A 26,106-nucleotide genomic window follows, 5' to 3' on the forward strand; every position below is an offset into this window, starting at 1 on the left:
TTATTGATTTATAATCGACACCAGGCGGACGTAAGTCTAGCATATCGGCGGATTTGTGCCATTTGAGCCAAATCATGCACCAAATTAAACTCATGCCAACCTGGGACCAATAGATCAACCAATTTGTGCTATTTGGGAAGTTCTCATATATCCTTATGGTTATTTGGAATACCTCAAAGGGTTTTATGTTGACAATCTTTGATATTTCAGATTTCTGACATCAGTATGCTCCTATACCCCAACGGAACGACGCAGCAAATTTCATTTTTCACCGTTAAAATTTAATTTAAATCAGTCCTTATGTAGCCGTCAATGCACCTTACGTCTTTAATCTACATGACAATACTAAAACACCCTGACACACTATGCAGCTCAGGAAAGTCTATCTATTCAAATGCATTTTCACCTATCACATCAGCTTATAGCTACTCCTCTAAAATCCTTTTAAAATTTGCTATTTTGTAGCATAGACTTTTATCTTCTTAAATGAACAAGCATATACGATTAAAATACAGTGCATGTATGGGGTTGTTCACTTATTAAGTTCGCTCGGGGGAGAGGGGGTTTACGATTTTGTAACAGCCTAAACCATTTTTTTGCATGGACATTTTGTAACGAGGGGGAGGAGGGTGTCTAGAAATTCTCTTTTTTTGCATAACATAACAAGTGAACGGCCCCTAATCTTCTTTCATATTTTCATCAACAGTAGTGTGCTTGCAGGATTAGCTGCACTTACTTTAAGGAGATTGAATAATTCCTAGAAAAGAAATGTGTGCAAAGTTGAAAATGCATGTGAATAAAGAGACAAGCTAGCATGAAATCACGAAGGTTATGTGCTACTGAAGTGAGTTTTCTTAGAATTTTGTGAATCCTGATGATTGTAAGTAGTACAAAAAGATAGAAGAAGGGGAAAAGGGGATCAGGAACATATTAAGGAGAAAAAGTTTAGCTTTTCAGCAAGCAGGAATGTTAATGTGAGGAACAACATCAGTATTTGTTAGCGTGACATAAACAGTGATTCTTTGAGCGAAAGTGTATGAATCGCAATAATTTAGAAGGGTATAGGATAGTGGCATTGAAGAATTTTTTGACCACAAATATACCCTAACCTCTTGAATACGCCCTTTGTGTGATTATAATTCAGTGGTGCACAAAATATCCGGTTAGTGGCATTTCCAGAAAAAATTGGCACACTTGTGTACCACGGCATAAAGATTGCTCACCACTGCTATAACATATTCGAAAAATCTGCGATTTTCGAGTCAATCCGGCATTTTACGGGCATCAAGACGTTTTATCAATATGGAAAATTTAGATCATAATTGATACTTACAAACAACGAGTTGTCCTAGAAGGCACATGGCGTAAAAAAATATAGACATAATTTTGACTGGAACCGAGTTGTTCGCTATTTTTACCTTCCAGATGAGTAATTTAAATATTCGAGATTATTAAAATTTCTTGCAATTAATTATTGCATAAGTAGATCACCTCCCAAGTAGACATAAATACATTATAACTACTTAAGAGCCATTCATCACTTACATTAGAAACCACAAAAACTTAAAGGAACTAACAAAAAATTCAATTTTATCAAATAAAAACAATCAAAATTAAACCGAATCTTCCGCCCATGCAAATTCATAGTCAAATCAGTCTAACCATCAAAAAAAGTTCTTAATTCATGCCACAAGAAATATATAAACTGTCTCAAAACATCCGCAATAATTCAGCACATCTACCACACACATAATAAGTGACGCTCAATGGAAGCCGAAAGAGAATTAATTTACTTCAACTTATCGCACATGCATGCTTATTTCTTACCTTTACAGTCTATTTTTTCTATGTCAAATGAATCGTTCAGTGTTGAAAAGTCAACGACATGAAAGGAAAGAATACAAAAAAAAAAATCTGACTAGAATATTATTATTACATAACTGGACTTAAAATACATCTGACCCATATCTGTTCACGGCTGTTTTTTTTACTATCTTTTTTCCCTTCTATTCCTTCGTCCATTGTATTGTGCTTCATTCTGATTCATTCTTTGTTCAAATGATGATGATGCGATGAAAGCCATTCAGGAATTCTAATGATTCTGATTGCTTTATAATGATTCATAAAAAAAACGTGAATTGAACATTGTGAAGTAAAATAAAAATTGCTTTTTCATGGCAATCGTCTCTAAGATTATGGCTACATAAACACAATGTTGCTGCACATATGATCATTTTGTTATTGATTGTTGGAAGTTAATTTCCGATGCAGTTAAAAATTATGTTATGTGAATTGAGTTTTGGGATGTATAAAATGCTGTGTGATTTAAATCTAACCGTTGATTGAATAAATGATGTCAAAAATTAAGTCGGAGCTTTAAATAAATTGTGTAGGAGCTAAATCACTGCTTTATAAATTGACAAAGTTGTAGTTTTGTTAATTAAAAGAAGCTAGTCGACGCTTCAAATATTTACTGAAAAATCAAATGCTTTGCTTCAAAAATTGATTGAAAGCAAGTCATCGCTTCAAGTTTGGAATATGAAGTTAAGACATTGCTAAAATAATTGACCAGGGTCAAATCTTGGCATTAATAGCCTAATTCGGATCATTTAATTTGACTGGTCAGGCCATAGCTCAAAAATTTACTAGAATCAAGTCATAGCTTCATTAATTAACTAGAATTAAGTCGTAGCTTCATCAATTACCTAGAATCAAGTCGTAGCTTCATCAAGTAACTAGAATCAAGTCGTAGCTTCATCAATTAGTTAGAATCAAGTCGTAGCTTCATCAATTAACTAAAAATTAAGTCGTAGCTTCATCAATTAACTAAAAATCAAGTCGTTGCTTCATCAATTAACTAGAATCAAGTCGTAGCTTCATCAATTGACAAAAAACCAAGTCGTAGCTTTATCAATTAACTAGAATCAAGTCGTAGCTTCATCATTTAACTAGAATCAAGTCATAGCTTCAATAATTGACCAAAAAATTGCAATTAAGTCAAGTCAGAGCTTTAAAAATTGTCTAGAGTCAAGTCGTCGCTCCAATAAATACCAAATATTAAATCATAGCTTTAATAAATACCAAAATATTAAATCATAGCTTTAATGATTATCTAAAAATTACCAAAATAAAGTCGACACTTTAAAATATAGTCTATCATCGCTTCATAAATTAATAGCAACTAACAATTTGCTCTAAAATTGATTTGAATTAGGTCGTTTTCACAGAAATTGAATCATCATTGATCATCACTTGATTTGAAAACGTTTTCAATTATAAAATAGTATCAATAGAGTTATAAACAAAAGCTAGATTTCAATTTTTATTGCTACACGTTTTCCTTATTAAATCCTCAGCAGACTATTCCAGTAAGTAGGTTGCATGAAATGCACTTTTTTTTACTCAATTTACATCATAAAAGTAAAATGAAACAAATTGATAAGGAACAAAAAAAGTGAGGAATTTTCTCATTTAATTGTGTGCAAATTTCTTAATTTTTTACATTTTAAGGCTAATTGTTCAGCCTTGACAGTGATCGTGAAAACCTAAATAATGCAAATCAGTACGCAAATGCAGTTATTAATTGATAAGAATATGACACAATTTAGAGACGTGCGCAACTCAGATGATTCTGATTATCAATTCTCATTTGTTTACGCGAATTGTGACAGAAAAATATTTTGCTTAAAAAATTCTGGATCAATATTATCAAGTTCGGGAAGTATTTATTGACACTTATTTGTTATTATTGAAAACTATTGTTTTTGATGATCTAGGGGGTATACAAATATTGATATATATGCAAAATATACAACTAGTAAACAAAAATCCCGGGCAGGACAATCCTGAATAGCATAGATCGAAGTTGTCTCAAATTTTGAATGGAGTCTAGTCGTCTTGAGTCGAATCGATCATTTTCATGCGAAATTTGAGTCGACTTCGAGCTTTGCTGAATAGCACAAATCGGTTAATCGATCAAAACTCTGGTCCAGGATCAAGCTCCTCGGGGTCGGCGTGACTTGGTGCCAGATTTGATTTAAATGCACTATGCCAGATGCCAGTGATAATTTAATTAATGTCGGCCTGGTGCCGAAATTTGGATCAAATAACCGACCTTAGCTATTCTGGAAGTTAAATACCAGGAATTTCTAGATTGGATGTGAAGAAAAGGATGCTAAAGTCCTTACCATTCTAAACCGACTTTAGACGTTCTCTCCGTGCTCACGCATAATTCGACAATGGGCTCACGTCGGCCCCAGCCAAGGAAATAAGTCGCTAAGAAGCCGTCCCGTAGACGGCAAAAACATTTGTCTCATCGTACTGTACAGGGTTGTTCACTTATTACGTAACAATGACAGCACTTCTCATAACATATGATATATCAAAATTTCACTCCCTCCTTCCTCCTTCTCTTTTTCCAGTGCGACACGTAATCAGCAAACAGTCTCTATGAAAATTAGCTTAAAATCCTAAAATCCAACAACACAATTCTAAACATCAATCCATAAATTACCCCTAAAACATTCCAACAAGAACATCATCTCATCATAAATCATAACATAAAGGAAGTAAGTGTGTGAAGGTCATGTAAAGGATAATGAAGAGAAGTGCCTATTAGAACCATTACACAGCAATAAAAATGTAACAAAAGAAATCCTATAAGAACACAAATTTCTTCTTTTTTAAGTTTTTTACTGTTGCTCTTAATTGTTATGTTCAGAAAATTTCACTTTTCGTTATTTCCTTTCATTCTTTTATGCTTCATTAGAGGAATTTTGATGTTCTTTTCATTCATTTTAATGAATATTCTATATTGAGTAGTTTGTGATGTGGAGAATAATCCGTGAAATTTGTTTGAATTTACAGATTTTCATGGATATGTAAAGAAAAAGGATTTTACGATTTTATTATAATTAAGACCTTAAGAATTGGTTGTCTGGGAGGGTTGAAATATGTTAGAATGAGCTATCAAACTGGGCATGAACATGCCATTGACTGGTTCTAACTTATTTTTATCCACTCGATTTGATTACAGAAAAGATTACAGAATTGCAGATTTATTTGGAATGACTAAGAAAGCACAATCTATATTTTGGAATACCCGAGCGGCAAAATGCGACGAACCGTCGAAAAGTCGAGATCAAGCACTTTTAAGACAACAGTCTCAATTTTCTGTTAATAGAAGCAACATCTGTTAAAAGAAGAATTCTTGGATTGAATGTGTTCAAAAGGACACTAAAAATATCCTTAATATCCCGAACTGGCATAAGGTTTCGAAGGATAGAGCTGTCTTTAGACATTCCCTACGTGCGCCCCAGCCAAGGAAGGCAAATTGCGTAGAAAATCAGACAAAAATATTCCCAGGCCGGATCGATTCTGGCGATGATACAAAAGATGTATTAATTACTTAATTTATCAATATTCATCATCCAAAATTACAATAAACCAGGAAGTAAATTAAGCAAACAATAATTTATTAATCCTTTAGAATTAAACATTAATTTAACTTGTAATATTCCCGGATTATTATGCCTGATGTCATAATCAAAAGACGGGAATATCTATTAATTATTCTTGATTGATTAGTCAGTCAAAAGAAGATTCTTTGTTAAAAAAATAAATAATTATTCTTTTATTTCATCTTGATTAATGTTCTTAGCTGAATTACTTGTAAAGAATTTTAAATTGAAAATTGAAGAAATGAAGCTTTTGAGAATAACGGATAAAAATTTGAATGATCTTATTTTTGAAGTCAACTTCACGCTTGTTAAAAGCTTTTTGAATTTTTAAAATACGTTGGGAAAAGTTCAGTGAAAAGCTCTTTTAGCAAATTAAGTACTGTTGAGCAATTGGAGCTGTAGATTGAATATATTTTGGTTTTTTAAAAATTTCTTCATTTATACGGAGATTGATGGACCTTTTGACACTGTCCAGCGATAAATACTAGGGTGACCGAGTAGTACAAACCGATTAATCGATGCAAAATCCGTCCTGAAGTCGATATGTGATTCCAGCATGGTTTAAAATGGATCAGGAACCAAGTCAAAATAACACAGGCCTCGGACAAGATTTTTGATCGATTACCGGCCTCTAATAACGACAAATCAACATAAAATCCGTATCTTATGCAACCTATTACTTCATATTCAAATGCAGCAGTAAATTTACTTTTATGAATCATTTCATTTCAATAATAACACAGTAAAATTGCTGAAAAAATATAAACACACAAAAAGAACTGCAAAAATACATACCCACGTCATTCATTAGACTGAAATAACTCTCACCTTAATCAACTAGAAGAATTCATTAAATCATCTCTGCTATATTTTGTTTATCTCAATCGATGCATTCCATTTCTTAATTAACTCGTGCAAAATTGACTTGGAACTTTAGTAAATATTTGCTTAAAATATGAATCTGGAAATAGCTGGAACAACTTATTTATAATTTTTATGATCGTAAGTCGTTAGATTTTTAACGGGTATTGGATGGAGTCCTTTTGAAATTTATTGAATTTTAATTTGGAAAATTCGCATGAAATGCTGACTTTTTTTCATTACCCACTTACTGTAACCATGTTCTTATGTGGAGCTTAGTGGGCAGCACAAATATAGAAGGCACCATTAAGTAGACTCTGGTTAACCTCTTTTGCCAGCACCAAATTTAAGCCGCCACCATATGGATCCCAAATGACAATCATATGGATGTCACATGCAACGGAGCCTTTAAAGCTTCATGACAGGGCCTTTTGAATTTTTGTCACTAAGGCTTAGGGTACAACACAAGGCTTTCCATCTTATTCTTTTGCTGGCTAGCTGTCACCTAGTTCATACAAATTGCAATCGACTGTTCGCATGTAAAGCTGACATTGTCCTCTGTTCTGCATCAAGAAGCTTTTGTTATTCTGGTCGGCATTTACTTTTAGACTTTAACTAAGGATGGTGTAACCTTATTGTATTCTTGTACCCGCAAGACAGCCATTATCAGTGCTACATCATCCCCTAAAAGAACTAAAAAAGCCATAAAAAAGCTGAAATTTTCAGAAATTCTATTTAAAAATCCAATTTTTTCTTAAATTTTCATCTCAATAAATTTTATTGACTTTTTATTATTTTTCCATTTTTCTTACACATTTAAAAATTATCAATTAATTAATTTAATTAAATTTACTCATCATAATTAGCTGAATTAATCCAAAAATTACAATAGATTTCATCTTAAATTAATTAAAATACATTTAAAGGTTTTAGTCATTTAAATTAATTATCCATCCTTAAATCCACATTAGGTTCCATTTCCATTGGATCCTTCTTAATCTTCAATTGTCACCATTCATATCACTGAAGCAAAGCTTGTTTATAGCTCAAAATACAGCCGGATGATTTATCGTCTTGCAAAGCTCCTTCTGTATTTTTGGTACAGCAATTCCATTGCTTTATATTCCGACTCGTAAACATCAGGAATCTCCTCACCGAGTGATGAGCAGTGGACCATTGACACCGTCGTTGTGCCATATAGTCTCTGCTCATAATCAATCAATTGCTTAAAAAATCCCATATTCGGTCTTATTTGAGGTCTTATGCTCCTCACATGTTGGAATGCTTGCAGCAATGACATGTCTGCGTACTTCATAAGATAAGCCAATACCAATGATGTCGATCGTGAAACTCCAGCCACACAATGAACTAAACTCTTTCCATCTTCCTGTCTTGTCTTTTCAATCACATCAGCAACTTTATCAAAATATTCCATTAAATTTGATTCACGGACGTCTTTAACTGGAACTCTCATGTATTCTGGTTTGTCATCTGGAAGTGGTGTGTCTGGTAGCTCAACTGTTGCATTTACGACAAATTTTATTTGTAGCTTTTCAAGTGTTTCTGGTCTGACAATTGCACATGCTCCACAAAGGTAGAGATTTGGGAGGATTTCTGAGATTCCAAAGTAGAATGGCATTTGCTTGCTGTAATGAGAAATGAGAAGGAAAGAGATGATTAGATTTAAGGTTTGGTAAGTTTTTATAGTTTTGATGGAAATATTGGATATTGAGATGAGCGACAAGCAGAGTTGTATGGAGTCATTTCTCGATGGGGTGTCCATATCAAATGGTAGCAGAGTTGGCAGGACTTTGGAAGTCCGGACTCCCATCACCCCCTTTAGTCTATCATTATTGGTACTTGCCTCCCATTTCCTATTCCTTCTACGCTCTTGAACAGCATCATAATTTTAAAAACGCCCCAAAAATTCTTCATCTGACCCCGAAATTCCGATCAAATTCTCACAGTCGAGACAATCCTGAATCACGGTCAATGCCACATTTTTCACAAATTCTTCATGACCAAAAATAACCAACTTCGTAAAAAGTGAGCTACAATACAAACAAAACATCATTTTCAGACTCTCTGTGACGTCAAACCTATTATACAACATTAGAATTCATTTCAATTCCAATTTGTGCTCATTAATACCAAATAATCATCACAATCCATCCCACAACAATTTGTCGAACCCATCAGAATTGAACGTAAACAATAAAATTCAAATTCCCCCGATAAATTGTTGATTTTATGACCAAAAGTCTGTCTCTTACTCATTTATAAATCTGTGATCTCATCAAACAGTCGTAACAATAGCATCAGCCAACCCTCACCGTGAAAAAGTTGAATGAAAAAATCTCATTCAAGATTTTTTTTTTGTGCGTTCGGAAAAATTTAGAGAGAAAAAATAGAAAAAAAGAAAATTTTTTTTTGCTGTCAAAATAAAGCGGAATTTTGTTGTTTAAATACAGCCACGCTAGTTCGTGACTTTTGGTCTATTTTCTCTCGTGATTCATTCTTTAAATTCCTTCTTGTTTTATATTCCACGCTATAATAAAAAACGATAACAATAACAAGGCTAATGTCCATTTACAGAAGCATCAACAATGTGGGAGAGAGTAAGATGCACGTTCAATTGACGTCAAACATGTGTAAAAATATGCCGCGCACTTTCTTGATGAAAATATAGGCGGGATTGTCTGGATGAGAAAAAAAAAATTGTTTTGACTTTTAACGCTCAAATTAAAATGTCAAAATTGAATAATTTAGTAACAAATTTTTATGACTTTATATATTTTTGGTGACTGCTGATCTTTTGGCTAAAATTTTGATTTTTTTTTACAGGCAATTAGAGATTGGAGTTTACATGTAGAGACATGTCTAGAGTTTTATTGACTAGAGGTTATGTTGTAGGATTAAGCAGTTCTCATCGCAAAATAAATATTTCTTATTTTAAAATAAGTTTTTCTATTAATTTGAGAGTTATTTATATTAAAATTATCTTGAATAAAAAAGTAGGACAAATTCCTATGCCAATTTTATCAGCCTTATCACATGTTTATGTGTAAATGTCAAATACTATTAGACTGAAGAGAAAAATCAGTTTTATCACTGTTATGCATATTATGTACGAAAATTTATTCTCGGGGACTATTCGTTTATGAGATCTAACTTTATAACGAAGCATAAGGAGAAGCAAAAGGATAGCACATTTTTGTTGAAAAATTCATATTCACAAAGGCTTATTAAAGCCTATTGTAAAATATGGTGAATTTGAGGCTTCAAGACTTCGTGACTTTGGCATGGGCTAGGATTTCCCGAAATCTCAGTTTTGATCAATTCTCTATACCAATACCAGCAAGATTGTTATCGGTTTTAGGCTTATATCGAATGCTCTTTTGTAGGTTGTTCTCTCTGTATTCAATTAAATCGCACTTCTCGCCAGAGTCATGCCAGATCGAAACCACATTTATCGACTTTTCTTCGTCGTGTGTCGTCTAGAGCCAAGTAACAGCCGTCATATTTCAGATAGGGTTTTAATTTACAACATCTAAACAAAATTGGATATTCGAGCAACATTGGATTAAAGATGGAGTCCGAAACATTTGGTGTAGCTCGGAAAATAGGAAGTTCTTTAGTATAACTTTACGAACAGAATATTAATTGAAGATACCTAAAAGTATCAAGTTATGTCTAATGAAGTTCAAAATTTGAGCTTGTAACATTCTAGATTTGTAAGAAGACCTCGAAGTCGACTCAGATTTTGAATAAAAAAAAGTCGATTTATGCCATATAAAATTAGGATCAAGTTGTAAGTTATTCACTTAAACCTACATCATCAAGGTATTACTACATGGTAACATTAACAAATAAATAGCAATATTAGCAGCAATATCCTGGCTTCTATATTGTGCCGCTCTATTGTTGATGATAACATTTAGAAGAAGCAACAACTTCAAGTTCAAGTAGATTTTTATTAGACGATATAATTACTTAAAAGACATCACTTCCAACATACCCCTTACGCAAAAAAATAAAGCTGAATCACATTCAAGTTAATGAATGAAATAAGGATGAAGTATCTTAATTTATAGCCAAAATAAAAATAAATATTCAAGCCTCTCTTTTTTCTCATGAAATTCCATCTCAACTGTGGAAAATAAAATTTTCACTTTTTTTCTAGTCTATTCTTATGATGAAAATGAACGGTGCGCATAAGTGAGAAACAAAAATATTTTTCTAGAAATAGTTTCTAGAGGAATTTATGCTTGTTTTATATTAAAGTCTTCAGGTTGTAGAGACATAATTTATGGATTCTTGAAATGTGATAACTGGTCACTATTTACATGTGATAATAATTAATTTATTTTCGCGTATCTCAATGATTTATTGCGTCGTAAAAAACAAGAGGATAAAAAGCTGGTTGAATTTTGATGATTCACACTCTTTTGTTCGCGCAAAAGAAATCTGGCGCTGTAGATTAAGTTGTCAAAAAATCTGCGATATTATAACTCAAGTCTTTCTTCAAAATTTATTAAACAATTTATTAAATGAAGCGATTTCAGCTGTTTAATTTGTGGGGTTATTATGAGGTTTATTTTGAATTTTGTCAAGAAATACAGACTTGGAGATTTGAGGTTTAAATCAGAATAGTAAGGCTGAGGGGGTCTTCATATCATATTGATGAATTTGGCGTAAATTAAGCCTTGATCCTTGCATAAAAAAGCACTAAAGTTTCCTTGTATGTTGCTTAGTTATCCCGGAAATCACAGTTATCGAAAAGGCTGAAAATCTAGTCCCATGTCGACATTACTCTTGGTTTTGTCCAAAATCCAAAGTATCAACCCTATGGTTGAACTAACGTTAGGCTTGAACCGGATTTTCGACCTTACCTACTTCGCATGCTTTCCGGGTATTTCGTTTGATATTCATACTTATGAATTTGCGTCCACTTTACAGAATAGAAAAGAATGAATCTCGAGCAACACTTTGAAGTCGATAGGGCATCGCTGCATTGACGGAAAGACACATGGGTGCCCTAATACCTTCGTGACAATTAAAATTTGCAACAAAATGTTGTTCAGGTTTAATATAGACCTTACTTGAGTCAAATATCTGTTGTACCATCTCTGGTCATCTATGCCGTAGAGTTGCAAAACAGGTGCCTGTGAAAGGCAAAAACCGTACGAATTCTTGATAATTTATATGGTTTTTTCCTGTTCCAGGCACCTGTTTTGCCACTCTGATCTATGGTGCAACTCGCATATCCTTAATAGTACCAATAATGTCTAAATAGTGTTGCTTTTTATGTCTTAATGGTTTACATAATCTTGAAATAATCCTTAATAAAGGGCTTTGACTTAGAAGTGGATTCGAGAAAATCTAGACCCATAGCTGAGTCATGGTAGCTTGTAGTTACTATTTCCCACACAGTACACATTCCTCGTGACCATTCCTCATTGCGTGAGAACATCAATATTTTCACGGTGCCATAAAACTGACTACAAAGAATTTCAATTAATTTTCACATTTAATATTTTTCTGTTTTTAATTCTCAAGCGTATAATTTTTTTTTTTCATATTATATTAATCTACATGCCCACATGACCAACATGTTACTATAATTACTATTACGCATTATTCTCATAGTCATTAAGGTGTTAAATAATATTTAATATACATCGTCTGACCATCTATTTTCAATGAGAAAAAAAATTGCGTAAAATGTGAGGGTAGCTGTTGAAAGTTTGGAATTTTTACATTTTCACAAGTACGTACAATAAAAAAAAAAAATATCGCAGATTCACATGATGAAAAATGAAAAAAGAGACGAGATCTTTGTGTAAATATTTTCAATTTCTTTCTTCTTACAAATTCCTTCTTTTTTGCTTAAATTGAAACATCTCAGCTGCTGCTCATTAATGTAAACAGAATTTCTTTAATGAAAATTTTTTTTCTTTCTTCTTGCATAAATTGAGTAAATTGGAAATTTGTTAATATTTAAGAGGAAATTATAGTTGAGAGGCTGTTGGAGGTGGGGATGGAATGTGTGGGAATTTACGATGGGTTCTTTGATTTTTGCTCTTTGTTTAAATTATATAAAGAATTATTGGAATTTAGTGGAGTTTATGGAGATTTTATAAATAAGATCTGTGTATTGGGTTATTAGCCATCTTGACTTGTCTGTAAGATATTTGATCATGGAGTTCAATACCATTCCCAATTGTGGTGTCTGATCAAAGCGGAATCTGCAACATCAAGTCATAAATATGCGAATCTGCCAGTGTAAAATTAAGGCCTCTATGGTCGAGTTGTTAGGCATCCGATCAGGAACCTGTTTTACTCCTTTGTGAGTGCAAGGGATCGGCTCATACTAGTATCCAATCTCCTAATCATAAGTGTTGTCGATAATACTTTGCTCTCTCGAAATCCCGGATCCGATAAATTTTTGGGATAGGGATTGAAATTTTTAGTGATCGGGATATCCCGGGCAATCCCGATTCCGATAGCGAGAAAGAATAGATAATACTAGGAGTAGAGGAATGCTCACGGCATTACGTCTAAAAAATCCTTAAAGAACTTTTTTTTGAATAGAGACGTGTGAACGTTTCCAGAGGAAGCTTTGGGGTCATTCACTTCCCGTACCTTACCCCCTTTGATCAAAATACTTAAAATTTCTAAGGTTTTTCAATACAAAAATATGAATGATCATTGACCTACGATTTGATCGAGATTGTTATTGACCATTGGTTACAGATCAATTTCCCATGAGTGATCTCGATGGCTGCTGACATGATGATTAGTGATCGACGAGTAAGCTACCATTTAACGATCATTGGTTGGTAGATAACACAAGTTGGTAAATCGAATTGTAGTTCGACACTAGACTGGAGTAAGTCTGGCATGGTGTCAAATTTAAATCGAATCAGGCTCCAAGTCAGAGTCATTTGGGTTCCTACCCTAGGGTCGATCAATTAAGTAAATTACCATTTAATACCAAATTCAAATTTGATGACTTATGCACAACTCTTGCTTGATCTACAAAAAAGTCCTTGAACCCAACCAAAAATTTCATCAGTAAACATCCAAAAATATCTCAAACAAAGTAAAAGTTCTTCAAAAAAATGCAATAAAATACCCACTTAAGAAAAATATTTTCATTTTTCAATCCAATCAAAAGTCCTTGAACTTCACATTTTTTTCATCTCATCTCATTCATTTTCAATTCTATTTTTAAACCCATTGATTTGTGACAAAGAGGCAATTAAAAAATTTACACAAAAAATATTTAAGTAGATTATTGTCGTCAACTGAGCAACAATCAGCCTAACAACTTAGACTCGACCTCATTCAACATAAGTATGCAAAGCAGATGAATGAAAATGTGAGCATTAAACCGCATTCTGAATGATTTATGCGATGATCAGTGAGCGGTCAAGAGGAAGTGATATGGGCGATGATTTAATTAAGCAAGAATGTTGAATTTTCTTCGCAAATGAGTGAGGATGGGAAATTTGAGAAATGATAAAATAAATATTCATCGTGAATTTTGTGCTATAAATTATGACAAATTCTTAATCCCAATCGTACATTCATTCAGTGAAATAAACAATCGAAGAAGAAAGCATTCGTCGTTTGGTCGCCAGGTTTGTGTCGTCGGTAAAATATTTATCACATAGAATAAGAAAAAAACAGTCTCATTTACTTCGGTTTAATTTCAAACAGGTCGCTTTAAATTCCAATCGTTTGAGTTACTTAATTTCTGAGAATTTAGTGATGTTAAGCCCTTGTGGTGGTTTTAGGGAAAGTTAATTTATGGATATTTCGAAGGTTTGTTGATTGTTTAACAGTCATTGTTGTAAAATTTTTGAATGTTTAATGTTGTCTTGTTAGGCTTAAAATTTTGACATGTTGAAGGAACTTTGGGAATTTATGGAGATTTATTATTATTATTCCTGCACAGTTCCTGAACTAGTATAAATTATCAAATGATTGAGCTGTTTACAGACGGTCACTAAAAGTCTCCGTGTGTCCCAACCAAAAAAGTAAGTAAGTAAGTATTCCCGAACAGCAGAACATGCTTGCTTGGTATCCGTCACGTCACCGCTATTGTAGCAAGAAACAAAATTGCCCTGACAGCATCATGATTGCTGATTTCGATGAAACTTTGCGGCAGTGTTGCAATGGAAGATGTCTGCCGAAGACAAAGACAGCAGATTCTTCCACAGAATTTGTCTTTCAAAAGATTTTATCTGCGGAAGAAAGTTGTCTTCTTGCAGATAAATAAAATTGTCTTTCGGAAGATTGTGTCTTCCGGTAGATTTAATCTTCCGCAGACAACTGTCTTCCAGTAGACAAAAAAATGTCTACAGGAAGACAGAATCTGCATGTAGATTTATTCTGCCGCAGAAAAATCTACCAAAAATTTCATTTTTTTGCAAAATCCCTTATTTAGCAATAGATTACATATTAATTATGTGATATTTATTTTCGAAAACATAAATATTAATGTTTCAATGCTTTTAAAATATTGTAGATCATTTAAAACACATGTAAATAGAGAAAAACAATACTTGAAATTCAAAATGCCGTTATTTTTTGTTTACATTTGTTTTCGTACAATTTTGCATGAAAATTCCATGTAAGTTGATATTAAAAGCTTTGAAACATTAATATTGATGTTTCCGAACATAAATATCACATAATTAATAGGTAATATATTGTTAAATTAGGGATTTTGCAAAAAAAATAAAATTTTTGGTAGATTTTTCTGCGGCAGAATAAATCTACATGCAGATTCTGTCTTCCTGTAGACATTTTTTTGTCTACTGGAAGACAGTTGTCTGCGGAAGATTAAATCTACCGGAAGACACAATCTTCCGAAAGACAATTTTATTTATCTGCAAGAAGACAACTTTCTTCCGCAGATAAAATCTTTATAAAGAAATTGTCTTCTGCAGAAAAACTGGCAGATTGCAACACTGCTTTGCGGCAAATAGGTGTTTCATCTGTATTATTATTTATCTCTGAACTTCATAAATATCCGAATAGCACAATGTACTGGCCAGGGCTACATTCACTGCTACATAGCCCAGTATTTAGACGAAAAGACGTGTAGGTACTCAAATGACTACGTGACGGCTGATTTCACCTTATTTCTACGACAGACAACGAAATTTGGCTCAATACATGAGAATACAGTCATCTTGATGCTTATCAAAGTGGGAAAGTGGTTTGGGGTACCTTTTTCCTGTCTCTCATGATTGGGTTTCAATTGTTCAATTTACTAGGACTTATTGTTTCCTATTAAAATGTTAAAAACATCAATTGAAAACATAACTTTTAATTCATCCTTATATTCATAATTACCAAGCTTCAAACTCCTTCAATACCCCTGATACCCACTTCTTTAACCTTCCAACACCCTTTCCGCCCCATCTCAACTAAACCTTTTCATCTATTTCCATCAAACTCAATTAAATTCAACATTCATTCCCATTAAATAAATTATACCCAATTAATACAGAAAAAAACACCCAATTCTCGCTAAAAATATTCATCACATCTCAATAAAATAAAACTTTATTGCCATTTTAATGGATAAATTTGCATAAATTACTGCAAGCGCAGCAACAAATATTAAAAAGAATTTATCAGAAAATAAAGCGCACATAAAAAGCTGAGAAAGAAGTCAAAAGTGAGCAATAATTTTCATAATTATTAAAATATTTTGGCATCGTTTCAACTATGCGACTGCGACGAGGTCTAAAGTAGATTTGAGAAGCAAACTCAGGCAGGCATGCTGCACGAAGTAATCAAAAGTAAAGTAGAGAAGATGCAAAATGTAAGAATTTTTTTCTCTCGTGTCACTTTACGCTTTTCCGATCCTCTAAATGCCTATGACTTCTTTTTAAGTTTATTTTATAAGAAGCTATGAGAAAAAAATAAATACGAAAGCATGAAGAAGAAGAGGAAAATTATGACAGAACGGAATTTGAATGAAAAATTTCCTTGACAAGATGAAACAAAGTGAGTCAAAGTGACTACATTCCATTCATTAAATATGAGAGAATTGCGAATGAGAAAAGGAAATTGTTGATGATTTTTTTCTGGGTTAGATGAGAAGTTTTATAGATTTTTGGAAATAATGCGCTGCAAAATAATGTCAAAATTACAATTTTTGACCCTATACATTAGTGGTGGGCAACCTTTTATTATTTTTCACGGTATACCTAGCCTGGACTAAAACCACACAAGGCATTTAGAAGTTTCTAGAATTAGCTCTAATAAATTTGTCATTTATATGATTTTTACGATAATTTATGACTCAAGTTTGACTTTTGAATAGTTCAAATTTTCAAGTTTGCAACCAATGATCTATCACGCTTAAGATGGTAGCTTTAGACGTACCCTATTGCTGTCTCTGACTACTTTAATCGCACTATTTAACTCAAAAACTACACAAAATATTTCTTGAAAGTCTATGAGGTATATTCTTTGAATTTGTACAAACTAGGTGACAGAGCCAGCCACAGAGTCAGATGTTGTAACCCTGCCTTCTGTTGTAACCTAAGTTCCACATAGGAACATGGCTGCAGTAAGTAAGTAAGTAAGATATATATCCTAGTCATACTAGAGCCAAGAGTTAGAAACACTCAATTGGAATCTGCAATTTTATTTTTGGAAGTCCATTTGGAGTCCAATGTAGCTCAGTCTCAGGAGCTCTTCGAAAGCTGTAAGAACCTAGTTAGAGACAGGGTCATTATCAAAAATTAAAGGATTTTCCAGTTTTTCTCTCAACAAATCCCAGAAATAAGAAGAAATGATTAGACCGAGGGATATTTGATCCCAAATTCCTCCTACTGACTATGCTTTTTGACCTAGGACTCATATAACCTAGTCATTGCACGTAATTTAATCGTTGAACCTGGTCAATCAAGGATCGTTGAACCTAAATATGCACGAGAAACCAGAGCTCGAAGTCGACTCTGAAATTTGTATTGAATAGTCAACTCAAGTTGACTCGACTCCATATAAAATTCTAGTGGAATTCAAGCTCTCCGGAAAGCCAGCATTAAATCCCCCACAAAAAACTACAAATCATTCAAGAAAATCTAGGAATTTATTGCATGTAAATATGAAAACATTGAAAGGGCGCCACAAAGTGGAATTCATTTTCAATTAATAAGAAAGAAAATAAAGAGAGAAGCTAGAATTTCTGTAAAGAAAAACAGAAATCATTTCTAAGTGGAATTTTCTTTTTTTTTTCTTAAAGAGAAAAATTTTATTTTTTTAAGAGGCACAAAATATGAAATTACAAGGGCGGAAAACTGTTTGTGTTGAGGCGGGAAAGACATGACAAACTATTGCAAAATAAATATTAAAATTTATGTGAAATATGCTTCATGTTAATGAAGTTCTGGCGCTGAATATTAAATTTGTACAATCAGGTATTGATTTTAATCCGAAACATTTTATGGAACCAACAATAAAAGCCATAAAAAGAAGCTCAAAAATCGCATGACGAATAAACAATGTTATCCGCTTTTTATTGCCGTGTATAGGTGTAGCTACCAAATTTTATTACTAAAGCAAGCAACTTAATTAATTAAATAAATATTGATCTGGTTTAAATCAATATCTCGTCTTCAAGTCTTCACATTAGACTTTTAAAATCGTGCCAAATAATTAAAATAACTCACGTTTTAAATGACTTTTCATTTTTCACCTGGCAATTTTAGAAACGAGATCGCATTTTTGTTAAGATTGAATGTGAATTCGCAGTTAGAGGAATATTACATTTTAGAAGGATAAATTATTTTGTTTAGGAATTTGTGGTCATAAAGATGCCCAGCTGGGTGTATCAGGTAATCTTTTGAGAGAGGTTCTTAATTTTTTTCTATGAAATGCAAAAATTTAGAGGTTTTTAGATTTTTGTCTTGAAATAAACGCTGGCAATTTGATGAGTATTATCCAAAAAGAGGAAGAAGAGCTGACTTTCAAACTCTTTAGATATAACTCCGCAGACCTTCATTTCCTGAGTTTTAGATGCGTAGGCATGCAATTTTCGGTTACAATTCATAGTTTGCTCTAAACTATAGGCTTGTATTTTTAGACGAATTCTATAAAAATTAGGTAAAAATCCATAAATTCCCCGAAGGGACTTTCAGATCTTCTTATCGTTTATTAGGCTAGTCTGTATTTTTCTTATGTGAATTTTCATTATAATTGAGAACTCATAAGCTATACTTATTATTATCATCTCCATAGAAAATTCCAAAAATGTTCATCTAGCACTAGAGAAGCATGAAATCATCAATATTTACTATTTAATGTTGTTAGATATAAGCTAACGAACCCTCTAATAGTTGAGAATTCTCGTAAAAATATTAAAATAAATAAATACTCTAGGTCATATTTGCGGAAGTAAGTTTTTCAAAATTATGTGAACATTAATTACTGATGTGATGATTGAAGGTGATGTGGAAGGCATTTTAGAAAGTATTTGTGTATCGGAAATTTCAGAGCTCAATTTCGACTCGAATTTTATAAGAAGTTATTATTATTATTATTATTATCTTTATTATGGTCCGAAATAAATTTTATAAGAAGTAAGGTACTAAAAAAGCATTTAACTATTCAGATCATTGAGATTTAGAGCTGTGCTAGAGCGATTCGCGGCTAGTAATGAATAAGGTTCAAAATTACCACCGAATAGCACAAGTCAATTAATCGATTCAAACTCTGACACCAGGCTGGCTTTGCTGGGATGTGGTCACGAATTTAAGTCGAATCTGACACCGAGTCTAAGTCACTTCTGTTTTTTGTTCGATTAATGTGTGCTATTCATGGAAGACACAGCTAAAGAACACTACGAATAAATGATGACAAATTAATTGAACTTCAAATTAAAAAGCAATAAATTCAACACTGCACAAATTGTAGTACCTATAAACTTTATTGCATCTAATTGTACGTATTATGAAAGGTTAGACCGAGTAAGACCTTTATCAATGTCACCAAACATCACATCGCACTGCATTAACTCAGCACACCTTTTTTATTTGCCATATATCAAGTTATACCTTCTATAATAAAATTAATGACGTCAGAGTCTTAAGTTAAATATCATTAAAACTATAGCAACCAAAAATTTGAATCAAAACAAAGCTAGAAACTTGAATATTACAGCACTAAATGCAAATTAGCACCTTGATTATTGGTTTTATGCTAATGTGGTATTTTTTGTTTCAATGAGAATTGGAAGAAGTGAAAGGAAATTTAGGAATTGAAGATTTATAAAGGGGGCTGTAGGCATGTGATGTATTCTAAAGGAACAAGATACGATTACTCGACATAGAGTGACAATCCATAAGACAGTGAGTGCTGTTCTTGACTTTTAGAGTGTCTGACCCTTATAGTTGACTTTAAATTTGACATATTGTGGCAAGTTCCTCAAAAAGCCCTCAAGGTACCAAGGAATGATAGTTGTTAGCCAAATCCCTCTCATTCATCACATTATCGACCAATTTAAGACCCTTAAGTACCAACAATCATCAAATTAAAGCTCAATAAAACAATTAACTGTCTGTTTGACCTCTCAATTGACTGAATCTATTCCTCAAACAACAACAAACAATCTAATAAACCGCACAATAGACATCAAAACTTTATCATCATCATCATCATATGCTCATAACAGTTGTTTGCTTACGTTATGAATTGAATATCCAACATTGAAAAAAAGCCGTGTGTAATAAATTTATTTTTTATTAATCTCACAAGGTCTGATTCAATTTGCAAAAAAAAAAGTAAAATTATAGCAATAAAAATAAATTTCTTTATTTTCTCGAAGCATCAATTGCCATCTTTTTAATGCCTTTAAGATTTGTGAGCAAAAATTTAAATTATTTCAAGAATTTCTTCTTTTTTTGTGCTGCCTTTTTTTTGTTTACTTTTTCAGAATGAATTCTCATTTCTTACTCATCCTTCAAACGACCGCATTAAGCATTGAAAATGTCGTTAAAGTCAACAACAGCAGTTAAGTTGCAATGTGATTTATATTTTAAGAGCTTGCAATTTTAAAATTTAAATATAAATTTTTTTTGTTTAAAAGGGGTATTTTTAAAGTGGATATTGTGAGTCATTTGGATGAACATTGGGATGTATTCAGGGGAAAGTTGGAGACTTTTTGGTTAATGAACTACCAAGTAAGTAAATAAGAGCTATCACGTAGATGAAGTAGATTGTCCCAAGCCGGGGATAATCCACTATAGTAAACTTAGCCATTAAATTTGGATACTCTCTGGTTTATGATCAAGATGAACTAAACCTTCCTCTCTTTTGCTTCGTTTTTTGGATTGCTTCGACTGCTTATACTAGCTATCAGAAAAAGTTTGACATATTTTGATCAAAAACACCTCAATTCTGTACTTGCTTTACTTGATGGGTCCGAAACTCTCAGGATTTCAATATATTCTTTTAAATGACCAGACCTCTCCTTTACTAACTTACTATAGATAATTTAAGGAACTCCTACAGAAACCTAGACAAGTTTCGAGCAAAAGAGCCAAAATTCAGCATTTGTTAAACTTGACTGGTCCAATACCTCCAAAATTAAATTGCATTGTTATATAAGAAATGAATGTCCCTATTTCTGGCTTTTTGGACTGCTATAAGCACAATTCACGGGACACTAGACAAACTACAACCAGAAAGGTCGAAATTGGTCGAAATTTCAACAAATGGTCATAACTGATGAATCCAAAACCTATAAATTCCCATTGCGCGCTTTAAGAATGAAATTGAAACTAAATCTTCTATTTTCTGACTAGCTATGACTGTGCTGAGCACCTTTCAGATCAATCTAGACAAACTTCAATCAGAATTTCCAAAATTCAACAATATCTGAACTTAACACATCAGAAATTCTCAAATTTCTCAAAAAAACCGAAAAATCCCGAAACACTTAAACCCTCAAATCAAACCCATGTCTCTAAAGGCATCACTCTCTCATGCTAAATTCCACATACACAACCTGTTGTCGTTCTAAATAATATTTTCATCATCATCATATGTAAATAGTCAAGACACGATAAGATTAACTTCAACTCACCTTGATGTGATTGATGTGTTTGCATTATCGTTGACATTCTCATCATTTGTACTGGCATTGCTGTTAATTTTAAGTATTTCTTGAATGTCTGTTGATTTTAATTTATTTTCAGTCGACAATAGTCGAAGATTCTCATCTGTCGTTGCTGGCGGCATTGTTAGAGTCATCATTATTATCTTGTTTGATAATTTAATTCACAAATTTCACTTCTTTTTTTTTAACAAATTAAGATTTACTTCTTATTTCCGTGCTTAACACACAATTTTTTGCTTTGTTTTTCTTTTTTTTGCAAAATTTTCTTTTTTCCTTCAAAAAAATTTTTCTTGTTTTTCTCTTTGTGAAAATTCCTTTCCAACTGATTCACCTTCTTTAATTTACACACAAAATTTGAGTATTTTTTTTTCTTTTTCAGCTCTGCTTGTTCAGAGTACGTCTATATTGTACGAGAGTATTTTATCAACTGACAGTTGTGAGTTTCGGACGAAAAATGTGAGCGAATTTTTTTTTTCTATTTCTTCTTTTTCTACTTTTTTGGTTCGTTCGGTCGACGCTTGTTTGAAAATAAAGAAATGAGGAATAAAAAAAAAAACTCACGATTCATTTGAGAAGAAGCCAATGGAAGTGAATTCTTTTTAGCGAAATTTTCCGAGAGGAAAAATGAGAGTGTGGTGGCATTTTGGGTTTGAATTACTCATTTTTGACTGTTTGATCGATAAAAGTTAATAAACACTGTCGAATATAAAACATTAAGTAGATAAATTAGCTTTAGTAATTCTTCGTTTTATGCTATAATGAATTTATTTATTAGGAATCGATTTTTTATGCGTTATGTGTAAAATTCTTGGCTGAGTGACACGAATGAAGAAGGTTTTGCCTGAAGCTTCTAAAGGCTCTACTAAACTTCTTTAATTAATTCCAAATGGGATGGGTGTTCATATGGCTGTCAAATTCAGGTGACTTCTATTTGGTGTTAGTAAAGGAGGTTAAGCGGAGCCTTTATAGTTCCACTGTGTACTCTTCTTTTTTCGTGTAACTCAAGTTGACCAAGTTGACCAAAACCACTGATTTGACAGCAAGACGTTAAAGTGTCCTAAAGGCAACGTAACGTCGGTTTTTGGAATGTTTTTGATTCATCTGCTTATCGTGCTGTTTGAGAGTTTAGCAAGAGATTATCAATTGAGCTTGAAGTTAATAAGAGAGTCAAATAGGTGGATTATGTGGAAACTGCAAATAATTCAATTGCATAATTTCCATTTGCAACATTGTAAAGACTATAGCTATAATGTAAAGATACAAATACAAAATGGTCCAAACAAGCTAAAAATGTCACATGCGCTTATTGCTATATCAATTTTAAATCATCTTTCCAACTAGCTTTCATTTTCTTTCATTATTTTCTTCTCAAATGAGCGATCTAATAAAGTACTAAGGTGTACAACTCATCACACATTCTTTCGTTTTCAAGGGATGGACTCTTCGGTAGTTAGACTCTAAGGTAGTTTTTAAATTTAGTATTTTATGGATCCCAAGAATTTAAACAAAAATTGAAGAATTTTGTCCAAGAAAGGATACGACTCTGATGAGTACCATTCACTACTTTAGCTGATTCAATTCTTCGAATTCTTAAGAATGCCATAAGAGTCGTTACGGCACGTCTAGAACAACAAAAATTCAAAATTGACACTTACGAAGCCAAATCGAACTCTAAAGCTGGTTTTTAGGCTAAATTACCTTAGCAATGATTTAATTTTATTTACACTTCATAATATAGTTTATTTAATTGTCAATTTGAGGGTATGGTCTACTAGAATTCACTACATACCAGACCCTGGACTTTAATTGTCAATGTTTTCGTTAAATGGCCTAAAAAAGGTGAATGAAGGAATTCTTTAGAAAATTCCCAATCCTTCAAATATTTCGGAGTTTCGACTTGGTGAGTAAGAGAGTCTTCTTAATTTGTGTCGCTCGGGTGGAAGAGAGACCAGACTAATGTCATTAAAATTCAAGAAAATGCCCTGAAATTCATTAAAACATAATTAAATCCAAACTTCAACCACAAAAATGCTCAACATCCCGGAAAATCTTAATCATATTTCCTCAAAACTAATCCCAGATCATGTCTGCTACGCAAACTGACTCCAAGTTGTTCATAATGAATGAAATAATCACTCAATAAAAGATCTTTTATAATTCCACAGACATCTGGAGCCGAGGATGCAATGAACTAATTACTAAACACTTTACTATGACAGAAGATCATCAAAACAGATGTAAAAATTCCTCATTCATATATCACTCCGACTCTAGCCATAGTAAAAAGAAAAAAGAAAAATTTCCACGCTTGCAAAGAACTCAAAAATGTGGAAAATTCTTTGTTGTCTCTAGCAAAAAAAAAAAAGATAAAAATGTATATTTTGTAAATATTTTTAGCGATGAAGAAAATGAGAGTAAAAATGAAAATGAAGAGTCGAGTGACTATAAGGCGGAGAGCATTGAATTCCACAGAGGGAAAAATGATGAAAATATAAGTGCTGAATTCAATGATATTTTAAAGTTATCCATAAATATTTCTCACATGTCTGACTGATGATGAATCAGCATGTTTATGGCATACATTTCTTTTTTTGTGCAGTAATTAAATGACCACTAAAAGCTCTCGGCAAATAAACAGATCATTTTACAGCTACTCTCATAATATTTATAATTTTCACATTCCTTACGTTAGTCACTTGATTAGCATTTTGTTAATGAGTGAAATATGAGAAATTTTCATTTGTATCAAGTTTCTACATCCAAACGAGAGCATTCACATTGAGCAGCACAATCACTCACTTAGCTTTTTTCGCATTCCTCATCTAGTTTTATCTTGATATTTTTGGCAAACCACTTAATTGACTCATAAATTGACTTAAGATGCTTAAATAAATCGAGTCTGGTGCGATGGCACAGCGACTAAAGATATATTGTAATTGATTTAATTTTTTTGGGGTATTTTTGACTTTTTTTTTCGATATTTATTTATTGTTAAATGCTTTCGAATTCATTTTTTAGGAATGAATTGTGCTATTTATTATTTTTTATGTGTATCGTCTGGACTAGACAGAGTTGATATTCAGTTATTTTGCTGGTCTATGAGTCAAACATACTTTCTTCGCTGTTCAGATACATCATCTGGGATCCATGGCCTCTCTCAGTTGACGTCTAAAACTGGCTCTATCGCTGGCTGCCTTTTGGCAATTGCAAATGTCAAGTGCTTGACTGACTATAAACAGTCTACTAACATTCAAGAATTCTTTGTGATTCATGAGTTATCTATGTCATTATGACGAGTTAGCTCTGTTGCTGGTTATTGATTGTCAATTTTCAATGATAACATACCCTAGTAGGTAAAGAACGTGCTCTCAAAAATATAGAAAGTTGATGGCAACGCTCACGAACATGTTCATCTAGTATATTCGAGATCTGCAAACGCTCGAAAGCTTTCTCGAAATCCCGGTCCCGATAAATTTTCGGGATCAGGATCGAGATTGAAATTTTCGGGATTTCCCAGAAAATTCCGGGATACCGAAAAATGCTATAATTTGTCATCGTAAGGAAGTTTTCCGATCCCAATCCTGATAGCGAGAAAGCATAATTTAATAGCCTTCCAATGATCTGATCTTCAAATAGTTATATGAACATAGTCGAACTCAAAACCCTATTACACATTAAAATTTTTCTAGAGTAAAACAGACTGTGATTAGGCAACCCTTTATCTAGCTAAAATCTTGGCATTTGTTGGCAAGTTACACAAATTTCAAGTATATAACAAGACATACTTGACTAATTGCAGTCTGATTTGCTCGAGTATAACATACTGAATCGTAAGTAATGACGTAAGCTCCCAGAGACATGCTATAGGAATTTTCACTTTCTTCCGTAAAAGAAGATTGAAAATGGACACAGTAGGGAACTTCCGCTTTATTTTGATGTTTTTTGTGCTGACATGGTGACTTATCAAAGCTCTTTTGATAACAATGTCATGCATTTTTTGCAATTCAGTAACCAGATAAAGAGGTCAACAGAAAGAGATCATTTAAAAGGATCAGCAATTTATCCATTTTAAGTCGTAAGTCAAAATTCTCATTTAAATTCAAGCCACATCCCGAAAAAATGTCAAAAACTCTTCAACCTTTCATTTCAAAATGCATATTTAATCTTCCTCATTAATTCAGTTCCCCAATTTTATTTCCCTCACCAAATTAAAATAATCTGACAAAAATAAAAGTGAATGAAATTATTCAGTCACGTTGTCTGCCAAAAAGACTCAATCTGCATCTAAAGTAAAGCAAAAATTGCAAATTCCTAGTCGCCACTCAAAAGTTTTTTTGAAAAGTTTACAAAACAAACAAGATATTATCCGTTTCATGATCTCCTTCCGTTCCTACATTTAGTGACTTGCACGTGCATCATATGTGAAATTTTTTTGTAAAAATAAAAAAGTTTTTTTTATGTTTTGTTGGGATTTTGTGAGACTTGCGACTTTAATTTATTTGTTGTTGCATTTAAACCGTAATTTATTGTTTTGCAGGCTTAAAAATTTAATTTAAAATTGAAAATAGAACTGTATACGATAGATTTATGTCAATTCCAGTGAACATTGCTGTTGAAATATTTACAAGATGGCAAAAA

At 32.7% G+C, this 26,106-nt stretch overlaps 1 protein-coding gene across 1 annotated transcript; it reads right to left on the minus strand.

Annotated features, from left to right (window-relative positions):
• Positions 1–7,099: 7,099 nt before the first annotated feature.
• On the minus strand, positions 7,100–21,900 carry LOC139096555 (dual specificity protein phosphatase 18-like). The gene is made up of 2 exons (XM_070648291.1): positions 21,436–21,900; positions 7,100–7,966 (listed from the first exon to the last, which is right to left on the minus strand). The coding sequence occupies exons 1-2, from the start codon at positions 21,603–21,605 to the stop codon at positions 7,387–7,389; spliced, it is 750 nt and encodes a 249-aa protein (XP_070504392.1). The 5' UTR covers positions 21,606–21,900; the 3' UTR covers positions 7,100–7,386.
• Between the last annotated feature and the right edge of the window lie 4,206 nt (positions 21,901–26,106).

Source organism: Chironomus tepperi, unplaced genomic scaffold (assembly GCF_022539635.2).
Source record: "Chironomus tepperi strain 1889 unplaced genomic scaffold, CSIRO-AGI_Ctep_v1 contig_395, whole genome shotgun sequence".
Taxonomy (NCBI): Eukaryota; Metazoa; Arthropoda; class Insecta; order Diptera; family Chironomidae; genus Chironomus; species Chironomus tepperi.

Bases quoted from the DNA above. Each gene is read 5' to 3' on its own strand.
- LOC139096555 (XM_070648291.1), bottom strand. From the start codon at position 21,605: ATGATGACTCTAACAATGCCGCCAGCAACGACAGATGAGAATCTTCGA. The intron at 7,967-21,435 runs GTGAGTTGAAGT...TTCTCATTACAG, and splicing joins AACACATCAATCACATCAAG to CAAGCAAATGCCATTCTACT.